This window comes from Molossus molossus, unplaced genomic scaffold (assembly GCF_014108415.1).
Source record: "Molossus molossus isolate mMolMol1 unplaced genomic scaffold, mMolMol1.p scaffold_m16_p_1, whole genome shotgun sequence".
Taxonomy (NCBI): Eukaryota; Metazoa; Chordata; class Mammalia; order Chiroptera; family Molossidae; genus Molossus; species Molossus molossus.
Window position 1 is genome coordinate 205,517,364 of NW_023425344.1, and position 27,065 is coordinate 205,544,428.

The following is a 27,065-nucleotide window of genomic DNA, read 5'->3' on the forward strand; positions in this document are numbered from 1 at the left end:
CAAACCGTTCTGGTGGTAACAAGGACCTAGAGACGCCTGTATGAGAAAACACATGTGCGTTCCACAAAAGCTTCTGAAACATGTAAACTGGTAGACTCCAGCCTGCCTCTTATTTCTTTAAAACCTGTTTGACCAAAACCAGAGACGACTATTTTTCTTTTTTCTTTTTTAATTTTTCTTTTTATAATATTTTTTTTTTTTGATTTTTAGAGAGAGAGGAAGGGAGAGGGGGAGAGAGAGAGAGATGAAAACATAGATGAGAGAGAACATTAATTGGCCGCCTCCTGTACACCCCCCACTGGGGATTTAGTCCACAACTTGAACATGTGCCCTGCCTGGGAAACAAACCAGCGACCTCTTGGTGCATGGGTCGACATTCAACCACTGAACCACACTAGCTGGGCTAAAGGTAAGTTAATAATATATGCATGTATGCATAACCAATGGACGTGGACAACAAAGCCGGGGACAGGGCGGGGGGGATGGGGGGGGTGCCAATGGGGTAAAAAAGGAGAAACATCTGTAACAACAAAAAAAATAAATAAATAAAAATCCATGGAAAAAAAATAATAAATTTTATTTTACCAAAACTAAAAAAAATAAATAAATAAAAAATAAATAAATAGAGGTAAGTTAATAAGGACATCACCTCACATGGTCACCTCTGTACATGTGTATGGTGAGAACTTTATTTATTTATTTATTCATTTTTTTGGTACGTGCCCCTAGTGGGAACCAAACACGGGACTCTCTGGTCCTCAGGCCAACGCTCCAACCACTGAGCCAAACTGGCCAGGGCTCAACTATTTTTCAATCAAAGCTATAGGGTGTGTGTGTATTTTTTAATAGGTAGAGGTCGTTTTGTGTATATAACTTGATTCTGATTGTTTCAGTAAACATTAGATCTTGAGCAAGTCCCATGTCATATACGTATGGTATATTTTCAAAATACAAAATGTTATACTTTTATAATATTTCATTATATTGGTGTGCTGCAACTCATTTTGGTGATGCCCCAATGTTGGGCATTTTAAAAATCATTCCCTGTTATAAGTAAGACAGCAATGGACGCCGAGCGCGCCTCTCTGTTGATTTCTCTGGGATGAATTCCCAAAGTGGAATTATTGGTCAAAGCCTGTGAACCTTCCAAAGTCTCTGAGACTCTGTCCCGTGGACCTGCAGGAAGGCCGCAGATAGCTCACACTCGCTCCCGCCCTGCAGGGAGGCCTCAGTCCGGCCCTTCTGATTTTGTCTTTGGCGGACAGGGATGAGCTACAGCTGATCCCCAACGCTGGACTCCTCCCTGAGAAGACTCAGGGTAACAACAGCCGCCATCCAACCTTTGCCAGTGAAGGTCTGTCCCGCTGCAGAGGGACTGGGCTTGTCCTTTGAGGCCTTTGGGATATGATCCACTAAGGAATCTCTCTAGTGAGTGCAGATGCCCAGTAATGGGGTTCCCCACCCCACCCTATGCAACAAGGTCTATCGAGGCTGCAACTGTCTTTGAGATTCAAGGACCAGGTGGCAGATGAGACTCAGGACCCCTGAGCACCCTACCACTGGGACAGTTCTGTGAGCTGACCATCTAAACAGTGTTTCGAAGTTATGAAACATTGAAAAACTTTGACTCCTCTGTGAAACCTGTTTTCTCAGCTGTGAGATGGGGTTCTGAGGAGTAAATTTGATTATATCAATATGATAAAGTAGTGATAGCTATTAGTGTCCATGTGAGTATTAGTATGCGTACGAGACAGTAGCGGTGTGTAGCAGTCAGGACCCAGATGCGGGTTTGGTCTCTAGTCACACCCCCTACAGAAACTGGGGAAGGAAACAAAGGCATCTGGGGGGTCTTGAAGAGAATTGTTCACTTTTTTTTTTTATTTGATTGTTCACATTTTTAAAAATTTCAAAACGAGCTTCCTTTAAAACACTTGGTACATGCATTTTACTTGTTTGCTCTTTTTTTTTTGGTACGTGCCCCTAGCGGGGACCGAACCTAGGACTCTCTAATCCGCAGGCTGATGCGCCAACCGCTGAGCCAAACCGGCCAGGGCTACTTGTTTGCTCTTAAATGTTTCTGCCTAGCAAAGGAATTGTGCAGAGTCCACGACGTCTAGCAGTGTGGCAAGGCCGAGGGCACCACCAGCCACGTGCTGGGGTCGGCTCGCGCTGGCCTGTGAGAGCCTGCTGTTACATTCTTAGGAGTTTTGCAAGCTGGTTGTTAAACACAGCCATTATTAAGAATTAAATTATGCAAACTTTCAATTAAATAAATTATATTAAAAACAGACCTACTAAATATTGAAGTCATTATTTTCTCATTATTTTACTAGTTTGTGCTCTTGAGGTTATTTATGTCTTTCACGCAGTTGGGCTCTGCTAGTTGGGGTTCCGCATGCTCAGATTCAACCAAACACAGACCTGAACTGTGGGGAAGTGACATTGGTGCTGCTGTGCACTATGGAATGAGGCCTATTATGGTCACATCTGCACTGAACATGTACAGACTTTTTCTAATCTTCATTCCCTAAACAATACAGTATAACAACTATTTATATAGCAGTTACATTGTATTAGGGATTGTAAGTAATCTAGAAATGATTTAAGGTATACGGGAGGATGTTCATAAATTATAAGCAATATTATGTCATTTTATATAAAGCACTTGAGTATCTGTGGCTTTTGGTATTTTTAGGGGTCTTGGACCCAATTACCCGTGGATACCAGAGGATGACTGTGTCTATAAGGTAGAAATATTATATAATGTGTGCTTCTGTGAGTCTCTTCTAACTCTACTTTTGGTAGTCTCCCCCTGCAACTTGAAATTAGCCACAGTGGGAATATTTACACCACTCAAATGGGCACATGCTAGAAACCAGGGCCTTTTCCCCCTGGAGAACCAGTTGGTCGCCATTTACCAGCCTACCATGGCCTCTCCCCCATCCCTGCCCCACTTTGCTGCACCCCTCATTCCCACTCCCTGAAGTGGCTACTTTCATTGCTTTTAGCTGTTTCTTTTTGCACTTACCCCCATATTTCTTAATTGTCTGATTTTTACTGCCATGCCTTGATTTTTAAAATCTTAGACCTTGTCTATTGACTTTCCATTATGGATGATGGGAACTGGCGCTCCTAGCTCCCCTCTTACCACACACACACACACACACACACACACACATACTTCCCTAGCTCTGTCCGCTCAGCACATTTAAGCACAACTCTTGCTCCGCAGGTGTGGCTCAGTGGATTGAGCCTCATCCCGTGCACCGAGAGGTCCCAGTTCGATTCCCGGTCAGGGCACGTGCCCAGGATTCGGGCAGGGTGTGTGAAGGAGCCGCCGGTTGTTTCTCACATCGATGTTTCTATCTCTCTCTTCCTTCCTCTCTCTCTAAAAAAATCAATAAAAACATATTATTTTAATTAAAAAAATAAGGCACAACTCTTGTTTAAATAAATATTTGGGATTTTTATTATCACAACTATGTGAGTATTGTATATAAATCATACATTATGATTGCGTTAGCTTTCTCATAAAACTTTTTTTTTTCCTGCAGTTAATAATTGTATTTTCAATTTGCTTGATTTCTCTATAGAACACTGGTTTTCAAACTTTTCTTCTTAGCAATGGAACTTGTCTTTCTAACACAACTTTAGGTGAAACCCCACTATAGAAAACAGGACGATCAGAGCTGCCGGGCAGAAAGCCTTCCCTTCTGGGCTGCCACGGAGAGCCAAGCATGCTGTGCACTGCAAAGCCCTAGGGGTCACCATTCCCATAAACACCAGTGTGATGAAGTCATGATCATTATAATTCCCTCCCCCCATTGGGGGATGCATCCATTGTACAAAGAGAGGTCCACCTGGACACATACATTACACTGAGATTATTCTCTGTTTCAAAAAGACTTACTCACTTCCCAAAGTGGGGCTCTGACCTCTGAATAGGTTCCAGGGATGTTGCTTCACCGGCCCCTCTAGTGCATCGCCCACAGGCTGCTGGCCAGAGCTGCTGTTAGCTGATGGCCACCTATTGACTGATTCCCTGCCCCTCAGATTTACCTGGGCTGGGCTGGGTGCCAAAAGCTTAATGCAAACAGCTTTGCTCAGGGATTGTTCCATTGCAGCCTTTGGGATCGGGTGTCAGGAATGGCTCTGTCAGAGAGGGAGTGAGCTGTGGAACCAGACGGTGCAGGGCCCCTCTGCCCATGGAAGTCAGAGCTGGAGGAGGGGACCTGGCCAACGACGAGCAGTGGGGTGCAAACGCTCCGCTCTGAGGATCACCCCTGGGTGGGAATCCACATTGCACCTTCAGCTGGGTAACCCTGGGCTTGTTGCTTAGCCCTTCTGGGCCTTAACTTCCTCAAGTCTATTTCATAGGGTTGTTAGAAGAGTTAAAGAAGATAAAGTGTAACCCTAATAAATCCCAGGACCACATGTGACTCAGTCTCTGCTCAAAGTCTCATTAAAGAAACATTGCCCAACAGTCTGAAAGTAATTGGAAGAGATATCCCAATTTGAATTGCATCCCTCATGGACTGTCCAAGGGAATTCCATTCTTAATGGACACCCAAATCCTTTCCCTCCATTCTCCGATTTCCGCACCGTGCACAGCGTCGGCCAAGTTCTCTGGAGTACAGCCTCTGAGGCTTGCTTCCTCTGTCTCTTCCTCTGCCTCATTCCTCACCCTCCATCCCACCGTTCTTACCTCTCCTGCCATTGCTGGGTCACCAAACCCCCAAAGGATCTGGAAATGAGCTGGTAGGGGTGCAGGCAGGAAGTGTGTGGAGCGAGGTTACGGCAGGACGACACTGAAATCGCTCATGGCCACCACACTGGCGAAGTGTAGGGACGCATATCAGGGCCTTGGAGAAACTGGTTCTCGGCCTCAGTTTGCAGCCCCGGAACCTAATGGAGAGTAAGGTATGACCTGCCCACGCTTCTGAACACCGACCACCGTTAACAGATGGGCAGTGATTGGAAAAACTCTCCCCATTTCTACCCAATCCCCTAAAAAATTAGTATTAAAAAAAAAACCTCCCGCCCTGGCCGGTTTGGCTCAGCAGTTGGAGCGTCGGCCTGCAGACCAGTCAGTCCCAGGTTCTATTCCCACTAGGGGCACGAACCTAAATAAATAAATAAATAAACAAACAAACAAATAAATAAATAAAAATTTAAAAACCTCCTTGTTTCTTCCAAACCACCAAAAAGCTAGTATTAAAAAAGTGAAGACAGAGCTTCTGCCTACAATTTTCCTTTCTTTCCCTGACACACTTTTTTTTTTTTTTATCCTCGCCTGAGGACATTTTTTGTTCAGATAGAGTGGGAGGGAGAGAGAGAGAGAGAGAAACATCGATGTGAAAGGGACACGTCGAGTGGTTGCCACCCGCACAACCCAACCAGGGCCGGGGACAAACTGCAACCGAGGCATATGCCCTTAGCGGGAACTGAACCTGGGTCTCTCTGGACTGCAGGCCGATATTCTAACTGCTGAGCCAAACCAGCCAGGGCTCCCTGCCACCTTCATAACCACTAAGCATGGACATACCCTTCCCATATCCTTCAGCCCCACATCCCTTGTTCCATCTTTTATGGACTCTATTTCTCTCACAGGATGTCTTTCAGGTTATGTACTGAGCACCTACTATGTGCCAGGCTTGTTAAGAGTGGGAGATTCAGAGACAAAGATGACAGGCCCTGTCCTCAGTTGCTCACAAATAGACAGACTGCAATTCCATGTGATGATGCTATAATGGAGGGAAGCCCAGAATGCTGTGAGCACACAGAGGAGAAGCTCTTAACCCATTGAGAGAGATCAGGGAAGACTTCCTGGAGGAGGTATCATCTAGCCTGTAAAATAATAATAACTATCATATATTGAACAGTTTTATGATGGTAAACTCCACCGTAACACTTTGCTAAGCATATAAGCTCAGTTAATCTTCACAACAATGCTAAGAGGTAAGGTGTTGCTGTCCTCGTTTCAGAAATGAAGAAACCAAGGCTAAGAGCCATTCATTGACTTCCCCCCAGGCCACACAGCTGAAAGGTGGCAGAGCTTTGATTCAAACTCAGGCGCTTGTGACTCCAAAGACTGCGTTTCCCCACAGGGCATTGTGTACAGGTGTGTAAGGTGCACGCTGAACAAGCCGCCACATCCAACAAGCCGCAGCACCGTCCATGTCGCAGGCAGAATAACTTAGGCATACGACAGTGCTTGCATCGATGCAGGGGCTCGGGCCTCTCGGCTGACTCCTGGAGCAGCAGGAAAGAGCCTCCTCCTGACCCACACCTGAGTGCAGCCCCTCTCCTGGGCAGTGGGCAGTGTGGGCCCTGGGAGAGTGCATGCGCCCCTGTGTGGCGTATGTCCTGCCAGCGCAGCAGCCTGTGGTCATTCATTTTAATGTTTAACGTGAAACGTTTTTACTCGAGGAAGAGGCACCTTTTGCTAATTTGCACAAAGGCGTCATCTGGACTAGCGCACCACCCCCTTCACCATCAGTGTGGGGAGGACACAGCCCAGAGCAATCCGGCCCAGCCTGACGCCGGAACTCAAAGATGAGTAAGACAGTGTAGAGGCCCAGAGTAAAGACTCTGTTCAGGGCCACCCCTGGGCCATCAAACTAATCTCCTGCTCTCTCTCTTCTCGGCAGACAGGCAGGATTGAACCCAACTACCCCAAGGTCTGTGGGCACCAGGGGAACGTGCTGGACATCAAGTGGAACCCCTTCATTGACAACATCATTGCCTCGTGTTCAGAGGACACATCGGTGAGCAGGGGTGTCCTCGAGGAGGGTGGACCCCCCTTCTTCTTCCTGGAGGCCTTCCTTCTTAACTCCCGTCTTCCTTCTTCGGCGTCTTCTGCCCCAGGCTGGGGAGGGGAGCCAGGAGAAGGACTGAGGGAGCAAATTCATAGACTGTCTGACAGATCTGTGCTGTTAGAGCGATTTCACTTGGAGGTGTTGATTGTAGGGGTGAGAATTAGAACAAAAAGATTAAGTGTGTGACTCAGCACCTGTCTGTGGTCTCAGAAGGAGAAGGCAGGAGGGAGCAGGGACAAGGAGGGTAGGAACAGGGAAGGAAATGGATGAACCATGAGGAGAGAGCCTTGATTTTGCAGGCTGGGCATGGCGAAGGCACCGTCTGGTTTTGTCACCTGGGAGCCATGGCTTTAGGGAGGGACAGTGGCCTGAGAATCGTCATGACTTGTCCAAGGGCCCACAGTGGTGGCCCAGAATTTGAACTCCATGTGTTCCACCACTTAATGGAAAGAGAGAAAATAGGAGAAGGGAAATGAGGAGGAGGGAAGAGGAAGAGAGAGCAGGTAGGAGAGATGGAGATGGAGGGAGAAAGGGCAGAAAGAATTTGAAGAGGGATAAAGAATCCAGGGAGAGCCCTGGCCGGTTTGGCTCAGCGGTTAGAGTGTCGGCCTGTGGTCCTGAGAGACCCGGGTTCGGTTCCCGCTAAGGGCACGTACCTCGGTTGCAGTTTGTCCCCGGCCCTGGTTGGTCGTGCGGGTGGCAGCCACTCGATGTGTCTCTTTCACGTTGATGTTTTTCTCTCTCCTCCTCTCTCTCCCTCCCACTCTATCTGAGCAAAAAACGAAAAAGTGTCCTCGGGTGAGGATAAAAAAAAAAAAAAAAAAGAATCCAGGGAGAGCTACATGTGAAGTTGTTTTCTGGCCACCCTTCCCCCGAGCTCTGCTGGTTTTCACAGGTGGAGGTCGGGTCAGGTGTGGCAGTAGCCTTCCCGGTTCTGCAGAGGGGCCTATGCCTTTTCTCACACCGCCCCGGGACACCGTCCATGCATAGCTCAGAAGCAAGAGGGGATTTCAGAGCATCGCTGAGCAATGAGGAGGAGCTGCCTGAGCCCCTGGGGTTCCCAAGTGAAGGAAGGTCAGCCTTCCAGTCAGGCCAGAGCATCTACCTAGCGCGCACTGGCATGTCCCGGGTCCAGGGCGTAGGCTCCCAGGATATTGGAACTAGAAGGAACTCAAAAGCTCATGTCTCCTGTCTTTCCAGACTAGACTGTGATCTGAGAACAGAGGTTCTGAATTCCAAGCACCTAACACAGAGCCTACTTCCTAGTAAATGCTTAGTAGGTGTTGAATGGGATGGATGGTTGGATGGACGCCTGGATAGATGGATGGCCGGGTGGGTGGATAGATTAATAGATTGCTGGATGGATGACTACACTGATGGTTAAGAGATAACTGGGTGGATGGATAATGGACGGAAGGAAGAATGATTAGATAAAAGTAAATGGATAGATGGATGAATGGGAAGATAAATGTGTGAGTGAATGAAAATAGCTCAACTAATCAATTATCCAAAGACAAACAAAGGGTCACAGTAAACAGTCTCCACTGGGTAATAAAGTTGTGGGGAGGAGGTCAGCTGGCACAGTAGCTGGTAAATGAGAGCGGGGGGGCGGGGCTAAGAGAGGGGGATGGGCTTGACCAGTTCCTGAAGCCAAAGGCCTCGGTCAGCCCGAGAGGACTCCTCAGAGCTGCAGCAGTGAGAGCAGGGCCCACGGGAGCCGAGGATCGAGAACTGGGGATGACACGGGCCATTAGGTTCGGTTACTTTCTTCAGCTAAATGGGGACGGTGACTGGGGTCAGAGCACAGGCAGGCCAGAGGATGGACGTGAGGAGATGGAACCCAGGACAGGTTTGAAAAACGAGGTCACTGGTTGCTTCTGGGCTGGGAAGGAGGCACCTGGAGCTGGTGGGGGCTGGAGGGGTCAGTGGTCAGTGCGGGTAAGTCCTGGGTTCAGTGGGAGAAATGGTCGGTGGAGGCGCTGCCCATCCTTCTCTTCTGAGTGCAGGGAGCCCCCGGAGTGCCAGCACCCACAGCCAGCCCCATCACTGCTTGCTAAGGTATTAAGTGACTGTGACCAGCCATCAGGGAGCAAACATCCCTGTACCTGGGGGCTGCCTTGCACTGACCTCCTCCACTCAGTCTGGGCTGGACACTTGACACATAGTTAGCCCTCACAGCTCCCTGTGAGCCAGGCACTGCCACCCCCAAACTGAGGGTTGGGGGCAGGTCGTACAACGAGGAAGGCGAGGAGAGCTTGTGGTCCCAAGCCCTTCCTGCTCTACGAAGTCTCATCATGACACAAATCCACAGAGTTTGTGGGAAGCCTCGGGCCCCCAGTGTCGTGTCTGTCTGAGGAGCCAGCCGGGAGAGAGAAGAGCAGTGTCCAGCTTGCTGTGGGGACAGACGGGTGAGGGCAGGGCTCTCGGGGTCACTGGCTGTCCTGGCTCCTCCTCAGGGGGAAATGTCTGCCCGAGTCGGCCGAGGGTGGCAGGGCTCACTGGTGCTGATGGCCCTGCCCAGTCCCAGCTCAGCACCTTCTTCACCTGAGGTCCGGTACCGCGCGCTCCAGGACCCCGGCTGGTAAACCGGACATGCATGCTGTGCGCTCAGCACAAGCCCCAGCCCTGGCCACACAGGCCCAGTGCTCCTCCAGCTTCCACACACCGACGGGGGGCCCGCAGGGTGCCCACCAGGCTCCCAGATGCCGGGCTTCAAGGCAGTTCGACTGTGGAATTTGACCGAGCTGGGATTGGATCCCAGCTTCACCATTTACCAGCCGGGTGACCAAGGGCATGTTACTTCTCTCGGAGCCTCAGTTTCGCTCATCTTTATAACAGTCATCATGATGACACACCCCTGGGCAGTGGTTGTGAGGAGGAAAGAAGGTCTGTGCCTAGCTCTGTGCCCGCTAGTCTCAGTCCTGCCCTCGAAACGCCACCAGCAGGGGGCAGCGTCACGCCCCATTCACTGACATGCGGTGCAGAATGGAGGCTGCAGCCGCGCAAGTCAAACAGGGCTGTGCGCCCAGGGAGAGAGGGATTTTCTGACCAAGGTGCAAGCAGGGCAGAAGAGGTTGGAGAGAGCAGGACCCTGGAGAAGGAGGACCTTGGCGGCAGAGAAAGGACGTAAGGGTGCCCAGGAAGGGGGCAAAGGCACAGGCCTGGAGGGGCAGTGTCTTAGGCAATGTAACAGCAGACCACAGACTGGGTGGCTTACAGTCAGCAGACATTTATCGCTCACAGTTCTGGAGGCTAGAAAGCCAGAGCTCAGTGTGCCCACATGGTCAGGGGTCTCTGTGCCCTCACACTGTGAAGGGCTAGAGCGCTCTAGACTCTTTCTTAAGACACTAATCCAGTTCCCGAGGTCTCCACCCTCGTGACCAGATCACCGCCCAAAGGCCTGACTTCTAATAACATCACCTTTGGGGGTTAGGATTTCAACATACGGATTTGGGGGCAGCAGGCACATTGAGCCACAGCAGAGTTCGTAGGGTGTGCTTGGAAGATGGAGGTGTCTGGTGTGGCTGGAACGCTGGGAGCTGGCCAGGGGAGGAGTGGGCCGGAGGGATTCCCAGGGGGTGGGGGCAGAGAGGGAAGGCTTGGGATGCCAGGGTGAGCAGCTGCACTTTGAAGCGAGGCCTGTGCCTCTCAAGCCATCTGAACATAAGCCGGGACACCAGGTGTGCGGTGTGTGGGTGACGCCGCATGCTTGGGGGGTGGGGGCGCCGGGGAAGGGAATTCCTGGGGCTGCAGCTCTGTGGAGGAGGGGGCCCAAGCCAGCCGGACAAGTGCTGGAATGTGGCTCCACAGAGAGAAGGGGAGCACCCAGGGCAGGAGTGTGAGGAGAAAGGACACAGGGTTTGGGGGCACAGGGAGGGACGGTCTGGCTCCGGCTGCTGATCCAGGGAGAAGGCGATTAAGTCTCCAGACAGAGAGGAGCTGAGCTAAGCTGTCGCTTGCCAGTCCAGCTGCTCCAGAAACTGCAGCTCAGAACCCAACTGTGTCCCATAGGTCTCTGCCCCTCCCCAGCTTCAGGGCCAAGGGGCTTGGCCTAGAGCCAACAGGCCCTGAGGCTGGGTCCTGGCCCCTCCTGGAGAAGGGCACACTGAGGCCCCAGGGGCAGCACCTTGCTCAGGTCACACAGGGAGTCTGTGTCTCGGGCAGGGGCAGAATCCAGTCTCCGACTCCCAGCCAGAACCCTGAGCACCTCACCAGCAGCCGCAGCTTCACAGGTGAGGAAACAGGCTCAGCATCATGAAGGGCTCAGAGCCATCAGAGATCAGTGTTTCCATCTTGGCATCTCTGCGCACAGCCCATGCGGGCACCTTGACCAGGTCCTGGAGGATGGGGTGCACAGGCCGTGGACCTGTCAGTCTGGCTGGGCTGTTCTGACCGACCTTCCTCCCTCCACCAAGTGCCTCAAGGGCAGGCCTCTGAGACACCCTCCCTCCATCCACTCCGGCCCAAATAGTCAACTTACTGCACATCAGAAACAACATCCAGACCAGGGCTAAGAGGGCACTCAGCAGACCTACTGTGTGCCAGGCACTGTGCTACACACACACACCAGGGCTGCAGGGAACCAGCCCCAAGGGGCCCGGAGCGGAGCTGCTCACAGGGGTCTGCCTGTGCGCCCACCGCATCCCTCCACCGCCCTCTTGTCTGAGAACATTCAGAGGACATGAACATTCAGAGCCTCCACCCCTCCCAGCTCCTTTCCTTCCCATATCCTCCATCCCTTGAAAAATCTCCCTGTCCCTCAGATCAGCCTCCCACACCCCAGAGAGTGAGCAGGCCCCTAGTAGTCTAACCCATCCCTCCCGGGATCCAGTGCCGGTCCCCAAAGCCATCCCCAAGGGATCCTGTCATGAGGGATGGGTGGGGGCTGTCACTCCTGGCATCTGGTAGAATCCAGTTCTTTCTGCTGCTGGGTGATGTCACCTATTGTTGAAGGGCTGTGCTTTTTATAGCTCCTGCTGCAGCTGGGGGGGGGGGGGGCGGGCGCTGGCAGGCGGCAGGGAAGGGCTGTGGGTTTCCAAGCCTCCTGCTCTCAGCACCTTCTCCAGCAGCCACCGAGGGAGAGGCTTCTGACATCTCAGGAGGGTGGAGGAGGAGAGAGAGGGAGGCAGGGACTCTCCCCAGTGGGCCAGACTCTGCATCTTCCCTTTACCTTCTGTTCCTTTGCTCCTCCATCCAGACGCTGCCCTCACCCACTCCATCCGCCCTCCCGGAGATGATACCCCTCCCAGAGGAGCCAGGGAGGGATGGGGCAGGATGTCAGCTCTGTTGGAAGCAGCCAGAAGCCACCCACCACCCTGCCCTCCCACACACTTGAGAATCTATACCTCTTGGAGCTGCAAGGGAGTAACATGCTCTTTCTAGAGATGGAAGGACATTGGTCCCGAGAGCCTCACCAGTGCACTGGGCAGCTACAGAGAAACTGGCCCTGGGGCTCCCGTGCTGAGCAGCCAGGCTTAGGAGGCCCGAGGCCCAGGTTCACATCCTGGCTCCGCCACTTTCTGCATGTGCGACCTTGGGCCTGTTCCTTTCACTTTCTGGGTGTCAGTTGCCTTGCAGTAAATTGGGTACAATATTGGGCTCATCGTGAGAATTAAATGAATGTAAAAGCGTTTCAAAGCTACGAACTCCATTAACACAAACTGCCAGTCTTAGCCATAGCCTTAAGTGGGACCAGAGAGTTGAAATAACTCGCCCAGCGAGGGGTGGACAGAGGGCTGGGGCCGGACGCCAAGCACACGCTCTTTCTGCCACATCTCGCTCTCTGCTCACGGAGCCCCCAGGTAGGCACCACTGGTTTCTGAAAAGGATGTGGCTGAATGCTGAGCTTCGGAATCCAGGAAAGAAATCCACCCCCCACCCGGGCTCCTCGTCCAAATCAGGATGAAAGGAGTGATTTCTCTTCCGCTCACCACCAGCCAGAGTCAGGGCTGGCCCGCTCCCCCAGGCCAGGGGGGAGCCGTGCTGAGCCTGCTGCTGGCCTCTGGCCTCCTCAGCTTCCTCCAGTGCCTCGTTCATTTCGCAAGTGTGTCTGGGGTGCCTGTTCTGTGTCAGGCACTGTTCCTCATCCCGGAGAGAGGGCAGGGACTGAGATCCCACCCCTGCACGGAGGAGTTGACCATCAGGCGGACAGCCTCGATGGTTGTCTGTGCCCCAAGTAGGGTGATTTCTAGATCCTTGGAGCCAGGGAGCTGCACCTTTGTTCTTCAATAGACGAGCAGGAGGAGAGACCACGCCCTACTCAGGTGGTCAGAGTCCAGCCAGGGGAGAAGGAAGGGAGTGGGCAGGGGCAGGGATGCAGAAGAGAGGAACTGGGTAGTTTGCCTGAGTTTGAATCGAAGCTCATCCCTTCCTAGCTGTGCAACCCCAGGCAGGTTTCTCTGTGCCTTAGTCCCTGATCTGTATAAGTAAGAATAATCATAAATAAAAATAAATAATAATAAGAAGAAGAAGTGACACAGATCCTTCTATATGTCCAGCTCCACATTTACCGTTTTATTTCGTCCTCGAGCAGCTACCTCACGGGACTCAGCAGTAGATGCTCAGCCACGCTTCCTTCTGGGCCCCCAGGTGGCTTCTCTCACCTCCCTGGGTTGGAAGTAATGTGTTTCTCACATTGGGAAACAGGTCAGAAGATACCAACATTAATGTAGACTTTGAGATTCTACTTCTTGTTAGGTGAGTGACGACAGGCTGTCTCTAGTCGTAAACAGAATAATTGGCAAGAAATGGGGAGGTGGGAGTCCAGGACCCTCCTAGCTCCGGGCTAGACCCTCATGGCTTCTCTTCTTGCTGCAGAAGCTACGGGAGCTGCTGGGACCTTGGCTCCAGGCTTTGTATCAGTGGCGTGGTTGGATGGAAATCCTGAGACCAATGACTGTAATGTAGTGTAGCTAAATCAGATGCTTCCAGAGGGCAGAAACCATAATGTATGCTTTCCTGTTTCTCCCCACACTGTTCCAAATCGAGCTTTAAAAAAAAAATACTGTCCTGGCCGGTGTGGCTCAGTAGGTTGAGTGTTGTCCCATGCACAGCGGGGTCTCTGGTTGACTCCATGTCAGGGCACATGCCCAGGTTTCGGGTTCAAGCTCCAGTCGGGATATGTACAGAAGGCAACCGATCAGTGTCTCTCTCTTACATCAGTGTTTCTCTTGCTTCCTCTCCCTCCCTGTCTCTCTAAAAATCAATTTAAAACATTTTTTTTAAAAAAGTAAATACTAAGTAGTTGGAATCTATATTTATATCTTCTCCCAGCTACTTAGGACCACTGTGACCTTCAGCTCCTTCTCTGAGCACCTATACCACAAATACAGAAAATAAGTACTGTGTCTGCTGTAGCTGTGTAACAAGCAGGTCCCCTACACGGAACATTCTTTCCTTTAGGAACAGTATTGTTGGAGGCACTGAGTAGGCCCTTCCTGGACCCTGGTACTAAGTCACCTGCAGCCGTGACCCTCAATTTGTCAAAAGCAGAGAGAGACCCCACCAGATACCCTCATAATCACGCTGTAATAATAAAGAGAAAATGTGTGCTGCATTCTGTAAACTGCAAACAAACTTGATACCATAGACATTGACTGCACAGGGAGACAAAGTGCACATGAAAAATATAAACCACATCTAAAATTTGACCTAAACAACAGCAACAAAATAAATAAACAAAAATAAAATTTGACCGCCTTGCCAGTGTGGCTCAGTTGGTTGAGCATTAGTCCATGCACCAAGAGTCACCAGTTCGATTCTCGGTCAGGGCACAGGCCCCGGTTTCAGGCACAATTCCCAGTGGGGGGTGTGCAGGAGGCGGCCAATTGATGTTTCTCTCATTGATGTTTCTACCTCTCTCCCCCCTCCCTTCCTATCTTTCAAAAAAATCAATAAAAATGTATTTAAAAACATTTTTAAAAATAAAATGTAACCTATATAAAATTTGTATATGATCCTTAATTAATAATGTATTAGTAAGGTATTAATGTATGTAACAAGCATTGTTACATACTAGTAAGTGCTCAGTAATCTGTTTGGTATTTTACCTTTATTTAGTCTTCATAGCAACTATAATTAGAGGTATAACTATTCCCTCAGATGAAAGGCCGAAGCTGAGAGGGACCAAGGAGCTTGGCCGGAGTCGCGTGACCAGTGCGATCAGAGCCAGGCTTTCTGTGGAGCTTATCGGACCGCAGAGCTGTCGGCCAGCTGCACCTTCCTCCTGCACAGCGGCACTGGCTTGTAGCTTGACTAACAGCCCTTATCAGCTCTCTTGCCTTAGTGTTGTCTGCACGTGTCTGCTGTCTCCCCCACACGACTGTGAGCTAGTTGAGACCAAGGACCATACCCTGGTCGTCTAAAGGGTGTGACGCAGGGAGGGGCTGAGCATATTTTGTTTGATGACTGTAACTGAGATAAACAGGGCTCTGACCCAGGGACCTAAGAAGGGGATGGTCCCAAGCACAGCTGGCTTGCTGGAGAGAAAGATTTTGCCACTTTTCCCCTCCCCTTCCTTCCAGAAATCTGGTTTGGCAGACCCTACTGGGTTTCCTGTTGAATTGAAGTAACCTCCCAGAGCAACTTCTGGGCAGGCCCACAGTGCTCCTCCCATGTCCATCCACTCTTTTCCTCCGACAGATCCCTTGAGTACTAAGGAACTGGAATTCCTTTTCCAGCCACTAGGCCCACTGTGAACTCCAGCTCCTCCTCTCGGCTCCTATAGCATGTGACACCAACTGTTAGCTGTAGCAGTGGGTCAAACAGAGTGAGTCTCTTCTCCCCAGGGATACATTCGATGACGTCAACAGCAGGAAAGTTTGGAAGATTAACTTATACTGTCTCAATGTGTGCATGAGAAAGCCAAGGCCCAGGCAGGGGAGAGGCTGATGGCAGATTCAGATAAGGCAAGGCGCCTCCTTCCCGCTCTGTGGGACATTTTCCCTCAGGGTCCCTGAGCCCTGCCTGGGACTCTACTCCAGTGGTTGTTGGTGAGAACACCTTGGCTTCTCCCTTGCAGTCCTTCACCCCATGGGACGTGGATCCAGTCCCGGGGCTGAGCCTGGGCACAGACAGCTTGCCCTCCCCGTCCCCATGGCTTAGCCCACAGGTTTCTAGGCGGAGCGGTCACACCCACAAAGCCTCAGACTCACAAGGACTCTCGAGCCCAGTTTACTTTAACCCGAGCACCTCTAAAAGGGCACACGTCCCAGTTCATCATCTGGACGAAGATCATGAGCAGAAGGGTCTACTGGCTCTTCCAAGGTCATCAACCAGTCAGTGAGATCAGAGCTCGGGCGGACTTCGCTTCACAGCTCCCCCTGCCTCTACCTCCACCGGCACGTGGCACAGCAGGGTCCTCGGGTGGCTGGCTGCCCGGGAATGGGGCTCCGGGAACAACGGGCTTGTCCTGAGGCTCCACCCGAGCTGCGCTTCTTTGGGCCTTGGTGACCAGATGTGACATGCACAGCCCCAGGCCTGCCACCACCAAGGGCTGTTTGGCAGTGCTGGGCTTCGCTGGAGAGTGGGAGTAACTTCTTCTCCAGTGTGTTTGAAACCGAGAATGATACACCTAAGGGGGACCCCAGTCCTTGCCTGGACCTGCCATTTTCTCCCTGAAGGCCCTGTGTCTGCGGCTGCGGAGCTGGGTCTTCGGGGGAACGGACTGTGGGAAATACTCGTTTCTATGTCTGAGGGCAAGACACCAAGACGAGAAGCCTGCTAAGGGAGCTCCCTTCGGGCGCCCCCACTTCCCAGCCTTGCTCCCCTACCCTTGAGACTGCCTGTAACTAACTGGCTTTCTTCAGCATGCTTTCTGTGTTTGTTCAGAGCCTTCTGAATTGTAGTGGAATGGCTAATATTCCATACCGAGATGGCACAGGACCGTGTTCTCCTCATGTTGTCCCTTGGCGTGGTTCTAAATTTCCTGTGTAAATGATGTTACAGTGAACATCTTCATGCACAGAGATTTTTGCTTATATTGGATTTTAAGAATGAAAATGAGCCCTGGCCGGTTTTGCTCAGCGGTTAGAGCATCGGCCTGCAGTCCCGAGAGACCCGGGTTCGGTTCCCACTAAGGGCACGTACCTCAGTTGCAGTTTGTCCCTGGCCCCGGCTGGGTCGTGTGGGTGGCAGCCACTCGATGTGTCCCTTTCACGTCGATGTTTCTCTCTTTATCTCTCCCTCCCACTCTATCTGAACAAAATATCAAAAAATGTCCTCGGGTGAGGATAAAAAAAAAAAAAGAATGAAAATGATACCATTGTAATTAATTATTAATAACAGGAAAGAGGCGAAGGGAAGGCCAAATATAGGCATGTCATTTTGGCGGCTTCGCCAGGAAGTTACAACTTTACATTCCCCAGGGACCCGACAAAGGGGAGATAGACGCATGCCCAGTAAAGTCAGGGTGACATAGGGAAGGTGCTTACTGTCAGTCACACCTGGGAACAAAAGTCATTGCCAGAACGGGCGTGGCCGCTGCTTAATCCCCTGAACAAAGGGCTTCACTCTCGTGCTCTTCGTGCTTTCTGGGCCCTTGGGACCCTTGTTGCTGGGGTTCGCGCTCCTGCCTTTGCCCACATGGCCCAGGGCCACGCGGACCCCACCACCAGGGACTGACGGCCTGGAGCCAGCCTGATGCTGTGCTGGGCCTGTGTCCACCGCGGAAAGGACACTCTGACTCCAGCTGTACTGAAGGATGTAATTCCGCAGAATAAAGCTTTCTCCCACATCTCACCCTCCCAGGGGACTTCTGGGAATGCTTATTCCAGGGGTACCCCAAGAACCCCACTCCCACTCACAACAGGGAAAAACCACCTATGCTTTTCTCCAGTAACAAAATGACTGAGTCAGATAATATAATGTAAATGTCTCTGCGGTTTCTACTAAAGATGGCTAAGTTGCTTCCGAAAGATGACTGATTTATAATACCACCTGCACTGAGTAAACTTACAACACAATCTACCAACACTGGCTCTTTTTTTAAGTTGGCTGTTTTGGAAGATTGTACATGGTATCTCAAAGCTGTTTTCCCCCTTGCTAGCAAGGGTGGAGTTCAGACTTTAAAAAGGGTTGTTTTGAAGGTGTCCTGAGTCGTAGTCACGTGTGTTCGTTCCTCGCCACTAGCCAGGTCATAATAAATAGCATTAATGATGATAATAACCACAATTAGGAAAAGATGTATAATTCCTTAGTTCTTAGAGAACTTTATAGTTTACCAACTTTCATAAGCAGTAGCTCGTTTTATTCTGCCAGTAGGCAAGGCCGGGCAAAGTTCCCCCATCTGCAGAGGAGACTGCAGAGCCCTTCTGGCTCCAAAAACAAGCCCACCCGGTGGGTGTAAGTCTCGGTGTAAGTCTTGGGAGGAGGGTACTCAGAGGATGCAGACACTGCAGTCCCGCCCCCACCCCCGGGGACACAGTCTCCCCTCTGCCTCACTGCGAGCCCCTCCTCCTCCCTGCAGATCCTCGTTCTGCTTCTCTGTCAGCATGTACGTCTCCTCTCGAAATAGCAGCTGCCTGCAGGCTCTGCCTCCTCGCAGCTCAGGCTCCACATCTAACCAGAATCTTTGCCCCCTGCTTTATGGCATCTCAGGAGAGACGGGCCTTCCCGGCCTCCCACAAGAGTTTCCCTCTGCTCAGGTGTGCATCCTGGGGGACCCGAGGGGGGACAAGGCCATATGCTGCTAGCAGAGGAGCTGCGGCTGAAAGCAGATCTCTCGGAAGGGCGCGGGGAGGGACGCAGAGACAGGCTGGCTCGGAGCTGCTCAGTGTGCGCCCCTTGGGCCTGTCTGGTCCATAACAATCACTTGCCAGTGATAATAGCTGCTGAGGGCTGCGGAGACATCTTAGAGAAGACCTCCCAGAGGAAGGGAGGAGATGGTCTCTTTTCTCTTTAATCACGCCCTCGAACCTCCCTTCAGGCCTCAGTCAGTTCTGCCCACCACCCTGGCCATGAGGTGCCTCACCAGGCAGGTCTCGGAAGCCTGGTGTCAGAGGGAGAGGCATCGGGCCTCCTGCCCACCCACCCAGCCTAGGCCTCGTTCCCTCTGCAGGTGCGCATCTGGGAGATCCCTGAGGGCGGGCTGAAGCGGAACATGACAGAGGCTCTCCTGGAGCTGCACGGGCACAGCCGGCGCGTGGGGCTGGTCGAGTGGCACCCCACCACCAACAACATCCTGTTCAGTGCCGGCTATGACTACAAGGTGGGCAGCCTAGCAGGCAGTGGGGCTGGGGAGGGAGAGAGAAGGGCATCTTGGGACCTGTAGGAAACACTGTCACTTTCCCGAGCATGTTGATCAGTATTGTCTCATCTGCTCATTGACTCATTCACTACACACAACTGAGCACTTTTTGTGTGCCCATCCTTCCTGGGGTTCACAGAGGCTGGAGGCATGTGCACTGCCTTCTCTGGGGCTGGCAGACTGGAGTCAATGCCACTCGGAGTCCACCTCTCTCTTGGTGGGAAAAAAAGAGCAACCAAAGCTGCTGGAGGGAAGAGAACGGAGCCCCAGCCCCTGCCCTCAGGTGTGCCCTCAGAAGAGGTGTGCCAGCTGCGGGAACCTGGCAAGGAACATATATCCTTCTTGCTTGTTGTGGCAACTGAGCCCAGGCTGGACTGTGGGACAGGGACGCATCAGCCTTTGATTCAGAACTCGACGACACTGTCCTGCATCCCAGCACACCCCAACCCTGCACGGAGCACCTCTCCCTACGACAGCCGCAGCAGGGCTGACCCCAACTCCTGCATGTCTGCCCTGCCAGGTCCTCATCTGGAACCTGGACGTGGGGGAGCCCGTGAAGATGATCGACTGCCACTCGGACGTGATCCTCTGTATGTCCTTCAACACCGATGGCAGCCTGCTCACCACCACGTGCAAGGACAAGAAGCTGCGCGTGATCGAGCCCCGCTCTGGCCGTGTTCTGCAGGTGAAGCCCCGCTCTTCTGAGGGGAAGGGAGGGCCTGGGGCTCAGCTTTCAGCCAGGCCTGGGGAAAGGCCGAGCCAGCTCTCCTCTCCCTGCACCTGGCCTGCACCTCTGTGGACCATCCCGTCTGTTCTGGGCCCTTCTCTGCCTGTTCTGGGTGGGGAGGGGCTTTAGCACCCTTCTGGTTCACTCCGCTCCCCGCCCAGATGGATTCTTCTGGCCTGCTCTGGGGACGGGGCTGGTGACACCCTTCAGCACATGAGTTGTGGGGTGTTGACTGAGCCCCGTCATGGGCACAGGAGGAGAGGATTTGGACTCACTGCCAGCCACCTGTGGAGGATAAGCCTGGCAGAAATGGCTCAGGGTGCCAGCCCCAGGGACAGCTCCAAGTGGGGAGGTGGGTGGTGATTGTAACTCTGGTTTTGTTTTGTGTTTTTTGCATTTATCTTCAGATAAAGTGGGAGGGAGAGAGGGAGGAAGAGGGAGAGAGAAACATCGATGTGAGAGAGACACATCGAATGGCTGCCACCCACACGACCCCAACCAGGGCTGGGGACAAACTGCAACCGAGGTACGTGCCCTTAGCGGGAACTGAACCTGGGACTCTCTGGTCCCCGGGTCGGCACTCTAACCACTGAGCAAACTGGCCAGGGCTGGTTTTGGTTTTTGAGTCCGCTGAGCCTTGACTGTGAGAATGGATTAGATGCCCTTTGGGGGTAAGAAATTAGTATTTCTCAAGCACCCGAAGCCTACCAGTCACTAAGTGGGATGGAAAATTTAGATTAAATTTGAGATTTATCTACTACACAAGAAAGGATGGACGGCAACCTGGCTGTGTTTATCTAGGAAGAGTCCAACATTGTGAGGCCAGAGAGTCAGCTGCTACTTCTACAGATAATAGTTACCCTAGCTACTACCTCACTAGTATTCACCAGCAATTACCCAGAGCTCCCTGCGTGGCGCACAGTGGGTCACGGGCTCCGCGTCCTTCCCTCATGTGGTCCTCACCACAGTCGTCTGAGGGGGTGCCGCTACTCTTCCCACGTCACACATGGGAACAGAGCCTTGGAGAGGGTCAGAGCCTTGAATGTCACAGCCACGGAGGCGCTGGGGTTTAAACCCAGACCAATGGACCCACGAGCCCATGCTGAGCAGGAAAGGTGATAGAGAGCAGACAACCCAGCCTCCACCTCCCGCTGCGACTGAGCCCAGGGAGGGTGAGGGGCTCCTCCCAGGTTACATTTTGGCAGAATTTGGAACTAAAATCAGAGCAAGTGACACCAGCCTGGGTCTCTGCACTGCTCCACCAGCCTCTGGTTTCTACCTGATGCTGACTCATCCTGGCAGAGAACCTGGTCGGTTAGGAGGAGCAGGAGGAGCTGGGAGGCAGAGGACAGCTTCCTAGGAGCCCCTGGTGAAGTGAGTCATCAAACTGAACCAGCATGAGTTTCCTGTCCTCGGCCCACAGGTGCCTCATCCTCAGAGATTCTTGCCAGTAGGTGTCGTTTGTAGGTGAAAAGAGAAGCCTGCTGAGAGCCCCTGGCACCTGCCGCATTGCAGGCCCTGCCGGGCTTGGTCCGTGTTCGCCCCCGCCCTGCCCCCACCATCTGGGACATGGCAGAGAGGCCTGGTTCCCAGGCTCGGCCGCTGCTCCTCAGCACCTGTATGTGTGTCCTGGGGCCGCTATAACAAATACACGTGGGCAGCTCACAACAGAAATGGGTGTTGACGTGGTGTCAGCAGGGCCACACGCCCTCCGGAGGCTCCAGGAGAAGACCCTGCCTTGCCTCCTGCAGCTGCTGGTGGCTCTGTCTTCCTGGGCTTGTGGTCCCATGACTCCAGCTCGGCCTCGCGGTCACGTCACCTTTTGTTCTCTGTCTGGAGTCTCCCCCACCTGTCAGAGGGCGCTCATGAGAGCACGCGGGCCCACTTGGATAATCCAGGAGCTCCCCATCTCAAGGCCCTTAACTCACAATGATATCTGCAAAGTCCTTCTTTCCAAATAAGAAAACTTCCACGGGTTCCAGGCGTTCAGACATGGGTTCATCTTCTGGGGCCACCCTTCGGCCCACTGCAGGGCACTGGTGTCGGGGGCCCTGGCTCACCACCGGCTCTCTCTGTCCCCCCAGGAGGCCAACTGCAAAAACCACAGAGTGAACCGGGTGGTGTTCCTGGGGAGCACGAAGCGGCTCCTCACCACAGGGGTCTCCAGGTGGAACACGAGGCAGATTGCCCTCTGGGACCAGGTCAGCCGCAGGAGGCCGGGTGTAACCTAACAGTGCTGTAGCTCTGGGGGCTTGGCTGGAGTTTGGGACGGTAAGATCCATCCTTCCTGGACACAGGCTGATACTGGCCCCCTCCCCGCAGGAGGACCTATCGATGCCTCTGATCGAGGAGGAAATTGACGGGCTCTCCGGCCTCCTGTTCCCCTTCTATGACGCCGACACCCACATGCTCTACCTGGCTGGAAAGGTAGCAGTGAGTGGGGGACGGACGGGGCAGCCTGTGGGAGACCCCTGCCCCCACGGGGCCCCTGCTCCTTCCCTACTCCCTCGAGAGCCAGCCTAACCTCTCCGGCCTTCCCTGACCCAGCCTGGGTCTCACTCTCTTCCACTGGAACCTACCCTCAAATCGGACACTTACTCTCCCTGAAGTGTCCATGAGGGTTCCCTCAGAGGTGGCTGGAGAGGATTTGACATTGGAATGCGGATCAGACTGGAGTGGAGAGGACTGTGGCTGATGATAGAACCTGAGGCATGCCAGACCGCCGCCGAGCAGGCCCCGGCTGTCAGCAGAGCCCTCTGCCACGCACTCCGCCGGCCCCGCCAGTCCCTGCAGCAGGCCCCCCAGGGGTCTAGAGACCACAGCTCCCTGGTCTCTGACCACATTTGGGGCACAACAGAGGCTCTCTTCAGCAGACCCCAGACCAGGGCTTATTCAGCCTTTCCCTCCCCCCTATCTTCCTTACCTCCCTCTCTTCCTGCCCACAGGGAGACGGGAACATCCGGTACTACGAGATCAGCACTGAGAAGCCCTACCTGAGTTACCTCATGGAGTTCCGCTCCCCAGCCCCGCAAAAAGGCCTCGGTAAAGGGTCAAGACGCTGCCTTGGCTGTTAGGCTGTAGAACAGGAGATTGGACATTTGGCTCATTGGTTATAACCCCCCCCCCCCCCGGCAATAAAATATCAGACTTAGAAAACCACAGGGCATGGGCAAGTCAGAACAGAACCTCCAGGTGCCGCCCCTGTGAAGGTCAGCCTGCTGGTCTTCAGCCACCCGGCACCACCCACTCGCCCGGCTCATTGTCCCATGGTGTTTGGCGTCCTCCACCATCTCTGCTCATCAGCAGCCCGTAGGGGTTCCCCTCCCCTGCGACGTGATGTGATCTGAAAGTCTGGTTGGAGATCGCTCTGGCTCCCGTAGGCAGAGCGGGTTTGGGAGCGTGGTTTTGAAAGGGCAGGAAGAAAGCAGAGACCAGTTAGGAGGCCACTGTGGACGTCTAGGCAAGAAATGATGGTAACTAAGGGGATGGCACGAAGACGGCGAGAAGGGGATGATCCAGGAGATGTGTAGACAGTAAGGTCTGCAGGACTTGGAGAGGAGAGGAGGCAGAGGGAGGAACCAAGGGTAACCATTTCTCGTCCTCCTCACCTGTGGTCACTACTGAGCACTTACCATGAGCCGGACACTTTCGGAAGTTCGGAGGGGCTGAGTAGCTCACCCCAGGCAGGTCATGTAGCTGTTGGGTGGCAGAGCCAGAACTCCAGCTCAGCCTACTGGCTCCAGATCCCACTCAGGTCCGTTACAGCACTTCCCTCCAGCGCCAGGGATGCCCTTGTCTGGAGGAGCAGCCTTCCATGCCAGCTGAGGTTAGACTCACATCATGGAGAGAGAAACAACTGTTATCTGTGCGCTTCACCGTGCCGAGCAGTTCATAAGCATCTTCACACTCAACCCCCCAACATCTCATGAGGGGCCACTTCTTTCCTCCACTAATCAGTCCAGGAACCGAAGTATAGACGTCATGATTTGCCAAGGACTCCTAGCCCTAAAGAGCGACAGAGCTAGGATTTATTTGAACCTGGGTCTGTCCTACCCCCACGCCTGTGTTCCTGACACCACCCTGCACTGCTCCCTCAGTAAGGATCAGTAGGTGCAGCTGTTAGGGACAGTGTGGCTAAGGACACATGGACAATACATGCACGCACACACACACACATGCTCTCAGTCCTAGAAGACTATGACAAGAGCAAACAAGCTGTGTTTAAACCTCAAAGGTGCATGGGAAAAGGTTTTTCCCTCCTAGGGACTCTGAGGACAGGAAGCCAGTTCATTTCAGAAGGCGATGGGCTTTGGGGCTTATACTGTAACAATGCTGTGACTGTGGGCAAGCCCCTTCCCTTCTGACCCCCAAGAGTCTCATCTAGTAAAAGAATGGATTAGATCCCAATATTTCTGCAGCCCTTCCACTTCTAAAAGACCCCAATTCTAAAGCAGGCACTTTGCTGAGGCAGGCCTGGCCCACCCAGAGACAGAACTGACCCAAGAGCCCTCAGCCCACCTACTGTCCTCTGCATGGGTCATTGCTCCAATCTAGTGCCCACCACCGGGGTCCCTCCCCTGTGGGACATCAGGGAGGAGGGGCACCAAGAGGGGAATACCCGGCCCCCAGGGAGCCACATGTGCCTGTCCACAGGGGTCATGCCCAAGCACGGGCTGGACGTGTCGGCGTGCGAGGTGTTCCGCTTCTACAAGCTGGTGACTCTCAAGGGCCTGATCGAGCCCATCTCCATGATCGTGCCCCGGAGGGTGAGTGGGGCTGGACGGGCCTCCCTCGGGCCCCCTGCATTGAATCGTAGCTTGTTCTCTGCTGACTCTAAACCTGGAGGAGCCCAGAAGGAGCCCTTTTCCTGTGGACTGGGGTCTTCAGGCCCGATCTAGGGGTGGCGAGGGGAGGACAGTTTTGTTTGCTAACAAACTCAGGGTGGGAATTCCAAGCGGGAGACACTGAGGGAGGCAGGAAAGCAGGTAGCATGGTTGGTGATCAAGAAGGAGAAAAGTCTGACTGGAGAGCGAGGGTTTTTTAGTAGCCCCCCTTTCATTTCCCCTCTGTCTGCCCCCCCCCCCCCACTACAGTCAGATTCCTACCAGGAAGACATTTACCCCATGACGCCAGGCACGGAGCCAGCTCTGACCCCTGATGAATGGCTGGGAGGCATCAACCGAGGTGAGTCCCTCAAGGGGTGGGCTTCACCAGAGGCTGAGTGTGTGAGCTCTGCCTTCGGGCTGGCTCACCCCATCTCTGCACATCCTCCTGTTGGAATTTCCCCTTGTACTCGGCCAGCGGTCAAGTCCATCAATTCTCAGTGAGAACATGTCCCTTGCCTTCCTTAGATCCTGTGCTGATGTCTTTGAAAGAAGGCTATAAGAAGTCCTCAAAAATGGTATTTAAGGCTCCCATCAGAGAAAAGAAGAGCGTTGTGGTCAACGGAATAGATTTATTAGAAAATGTCCCACCCAGGACAGAGAATGAGGTAAGGAATATGTTATTACCTGCACAGGCCCTGGAAGAGCGAGACCTTTACATTTCAATTGCGGGCGTCAGGCCTTGAAGCTAGCTCCATTTGGCCTGTCTTTCTGTGACAAATACTGTAAGTAGCCTGCTATTGGTTTCCAGTGCCTCTGACCCCAGTAAATAGAGGCTGGGATTGCATAGGGATATTGATGCCCCTCCCCAACCCTTAAATTCGCTAACCCCCCCAGTTACGTGTGAATTCACAGTCTCCTCATGAATCCACTCCAGAATGTCACTGTCATTCGGTGTTACAGGAGATGTAAATTCCTGCCTCAGAGGAAAGCCAGCCCCGTGCAGCACAGCACCGCTGTCCTTCCTGGCACTGTAGCACCGATGGGCTCTGACAGTCCCCTGCTCTGTGGAAGATGCTGGGTGTTTATGCAAATGCTCTTTGTACCATTTGCAATGGGAGCATTTGGGAGCAGCCATAGCCGGGCTTTGTGCGTGCCCCTGAGCAGGCTTCTCTTTCCAGCCACACCCTCAGTCTCTGGTGCAACACGGTTTAGCTCAGACAGGACGTGTAGAATGCCTGCCGTGTGCCAGGCACTTGGCTCGATGCAGCCGAGGCAGAGACGGCTACGTTTGAACCCTGGCCTCCCGTTTCCTGGCTGTGCCTGAGCACCTTTCCTGACCTTTCTGAGTCCATGTCCTCATGGCAAATGGGGACAGGAAATGCTGTGAGCACAAGTATCATCGAAGTGAGACACTCCCTGGCTCACATTAAGTGACAGGTTCGGGATGTTTGGAAATTGGCCTGTGTGGACTCACCCGTTCCTCGGTGATCCTGACTCAGGGGCCGGCAGGTCTATAGTTCCTTCCCTACCTCACAAGGGCAAGTAGGAGCCCTGAGCTGAGCCTGGAGAAGGGAGAGCCTAGTGACCTCAGTCACCAGGGACACGGTGGGGGGGGGGGGGGGTAGTGGAAGGTCTGGGGGAGGAGGGTGGAGGCTGCTATGGGGAGCCGAGGCGGTGGAGTGCTGAGGACCTGGTGGGACCCTCTTGGGAAATCACCTTCTCACCTCTTTTCTCCGGGCCCGCCCTGGCTCTCGGGCCCCTTTCCGTCCTTCCAGCTCCTCCGAATGTTCTTCCGGCAGCAGGACGAGATCCGGCGGCTGAAGGAGGAGCTGGCGCAGAAGGACATCCGCATTCGGCAGCTCCAGCTGGAACTGAAGAACCTGCGCAACAGCCCCAAGAACTGTTAGCTGTCCGTGGGGCTGCCGTCTGAGCCGGTCTCTCCGTTGTTCCTGCTCATCCCTTGACTTCCCCTTAGCCTGTGACCCCAGAGACAGCCAGGAAGGGAGCTGGGGGACAGCCTAAGGACCCCACCTGCCACCTCAAGAACTGGAAGCCGATCTCAAGAACATGGTGACCTCATGCTAATGAGAGTCCCCAGCCTCTCCTGGAGACCCACCACTGGCAGCCCCTTTTCCTGCCACCCCAAGAGCCTCGGCTTCCTCTCTGCTGGGCAAAGACCATGGATTCCCTCAGGGGTGCCCTCAGTGGACCAGGGAGCAGAGGAGGAAGCCAGGACCCCAGTAGACTTAGAACTGGAACTTTTCCCTTCGAAGGAGGCTGCTGTCAGGACATCTCAGCAGCCGCTGCAGGGCTCAGCATCCCTGATGGACCACTGTAAGGGCTGGGTGGCAGGCATCACCTGTCGCCCTCCCCGCCCCCCTGACAAGGGTTGCAAGCAGCCCCACTCCTTTCTGTCTCTTGACCCTCTCTCTTGTCTTCAGGGAATTAAG

The 27,065-nt window shown here is 53.2% G+C and overlaps 1 protein-coding gene across 3 annotated transcripts in view; it reads left to right on the top strand.

Moving 5' to 3' along the window:
• CORO2B (coronin 2B) overlaps nt 1-26,669 on the top strand; it is a 127,233-nt gene extending 100,564 nt beyond the window's left edge. For 2 of the 3 annotated variants that reach the window (XM_036244670.1, XM_036244677.1), the window contains exons 3-12: nt 6,651-6,767; nt 18,874-19,023; nt 19,583-19,747; nt 21,874-21,990; nt 22,112-22,216; nt 22,735-22,831; nt 24,443-24,555; nt 24,883-24,973; nt 25,141-25,280; nt 26,391-26,669. In XM_036244670.1, coding sequence (XP_036100563.1) covers nt 6,651-6,767; nt 18,874-19,023; nt 19,583-19,747; nt 21,874-21,990; nt 22,112-22,216; nt 22,735-22,831; nt 24,443-24,555; nt 24,883-24,973; nt 25,141-25,280; nt 26,391-26,522 — 1,227 coding nt within the window. In that variant the 3' untranslated portion in view covers nt 26,523-26,669. The remainder of the gene's footprint in view (nt 1-6,650; nt 6,768-18,873; nt 19,024-19,582; nt 19,748-21,873; nt 21,991-22,111; nt 22,217-22,734; nt 22,832-24,442; nt 24,556-24,882; nt 24,974-25,140; nt 25,281-26,390) is intronic. The other variant, XM_036244681.1, reaches the window with a different exon arrangement.
• Nucleotides 26,670-27,065: the final 396 nt, after the last annotated feature.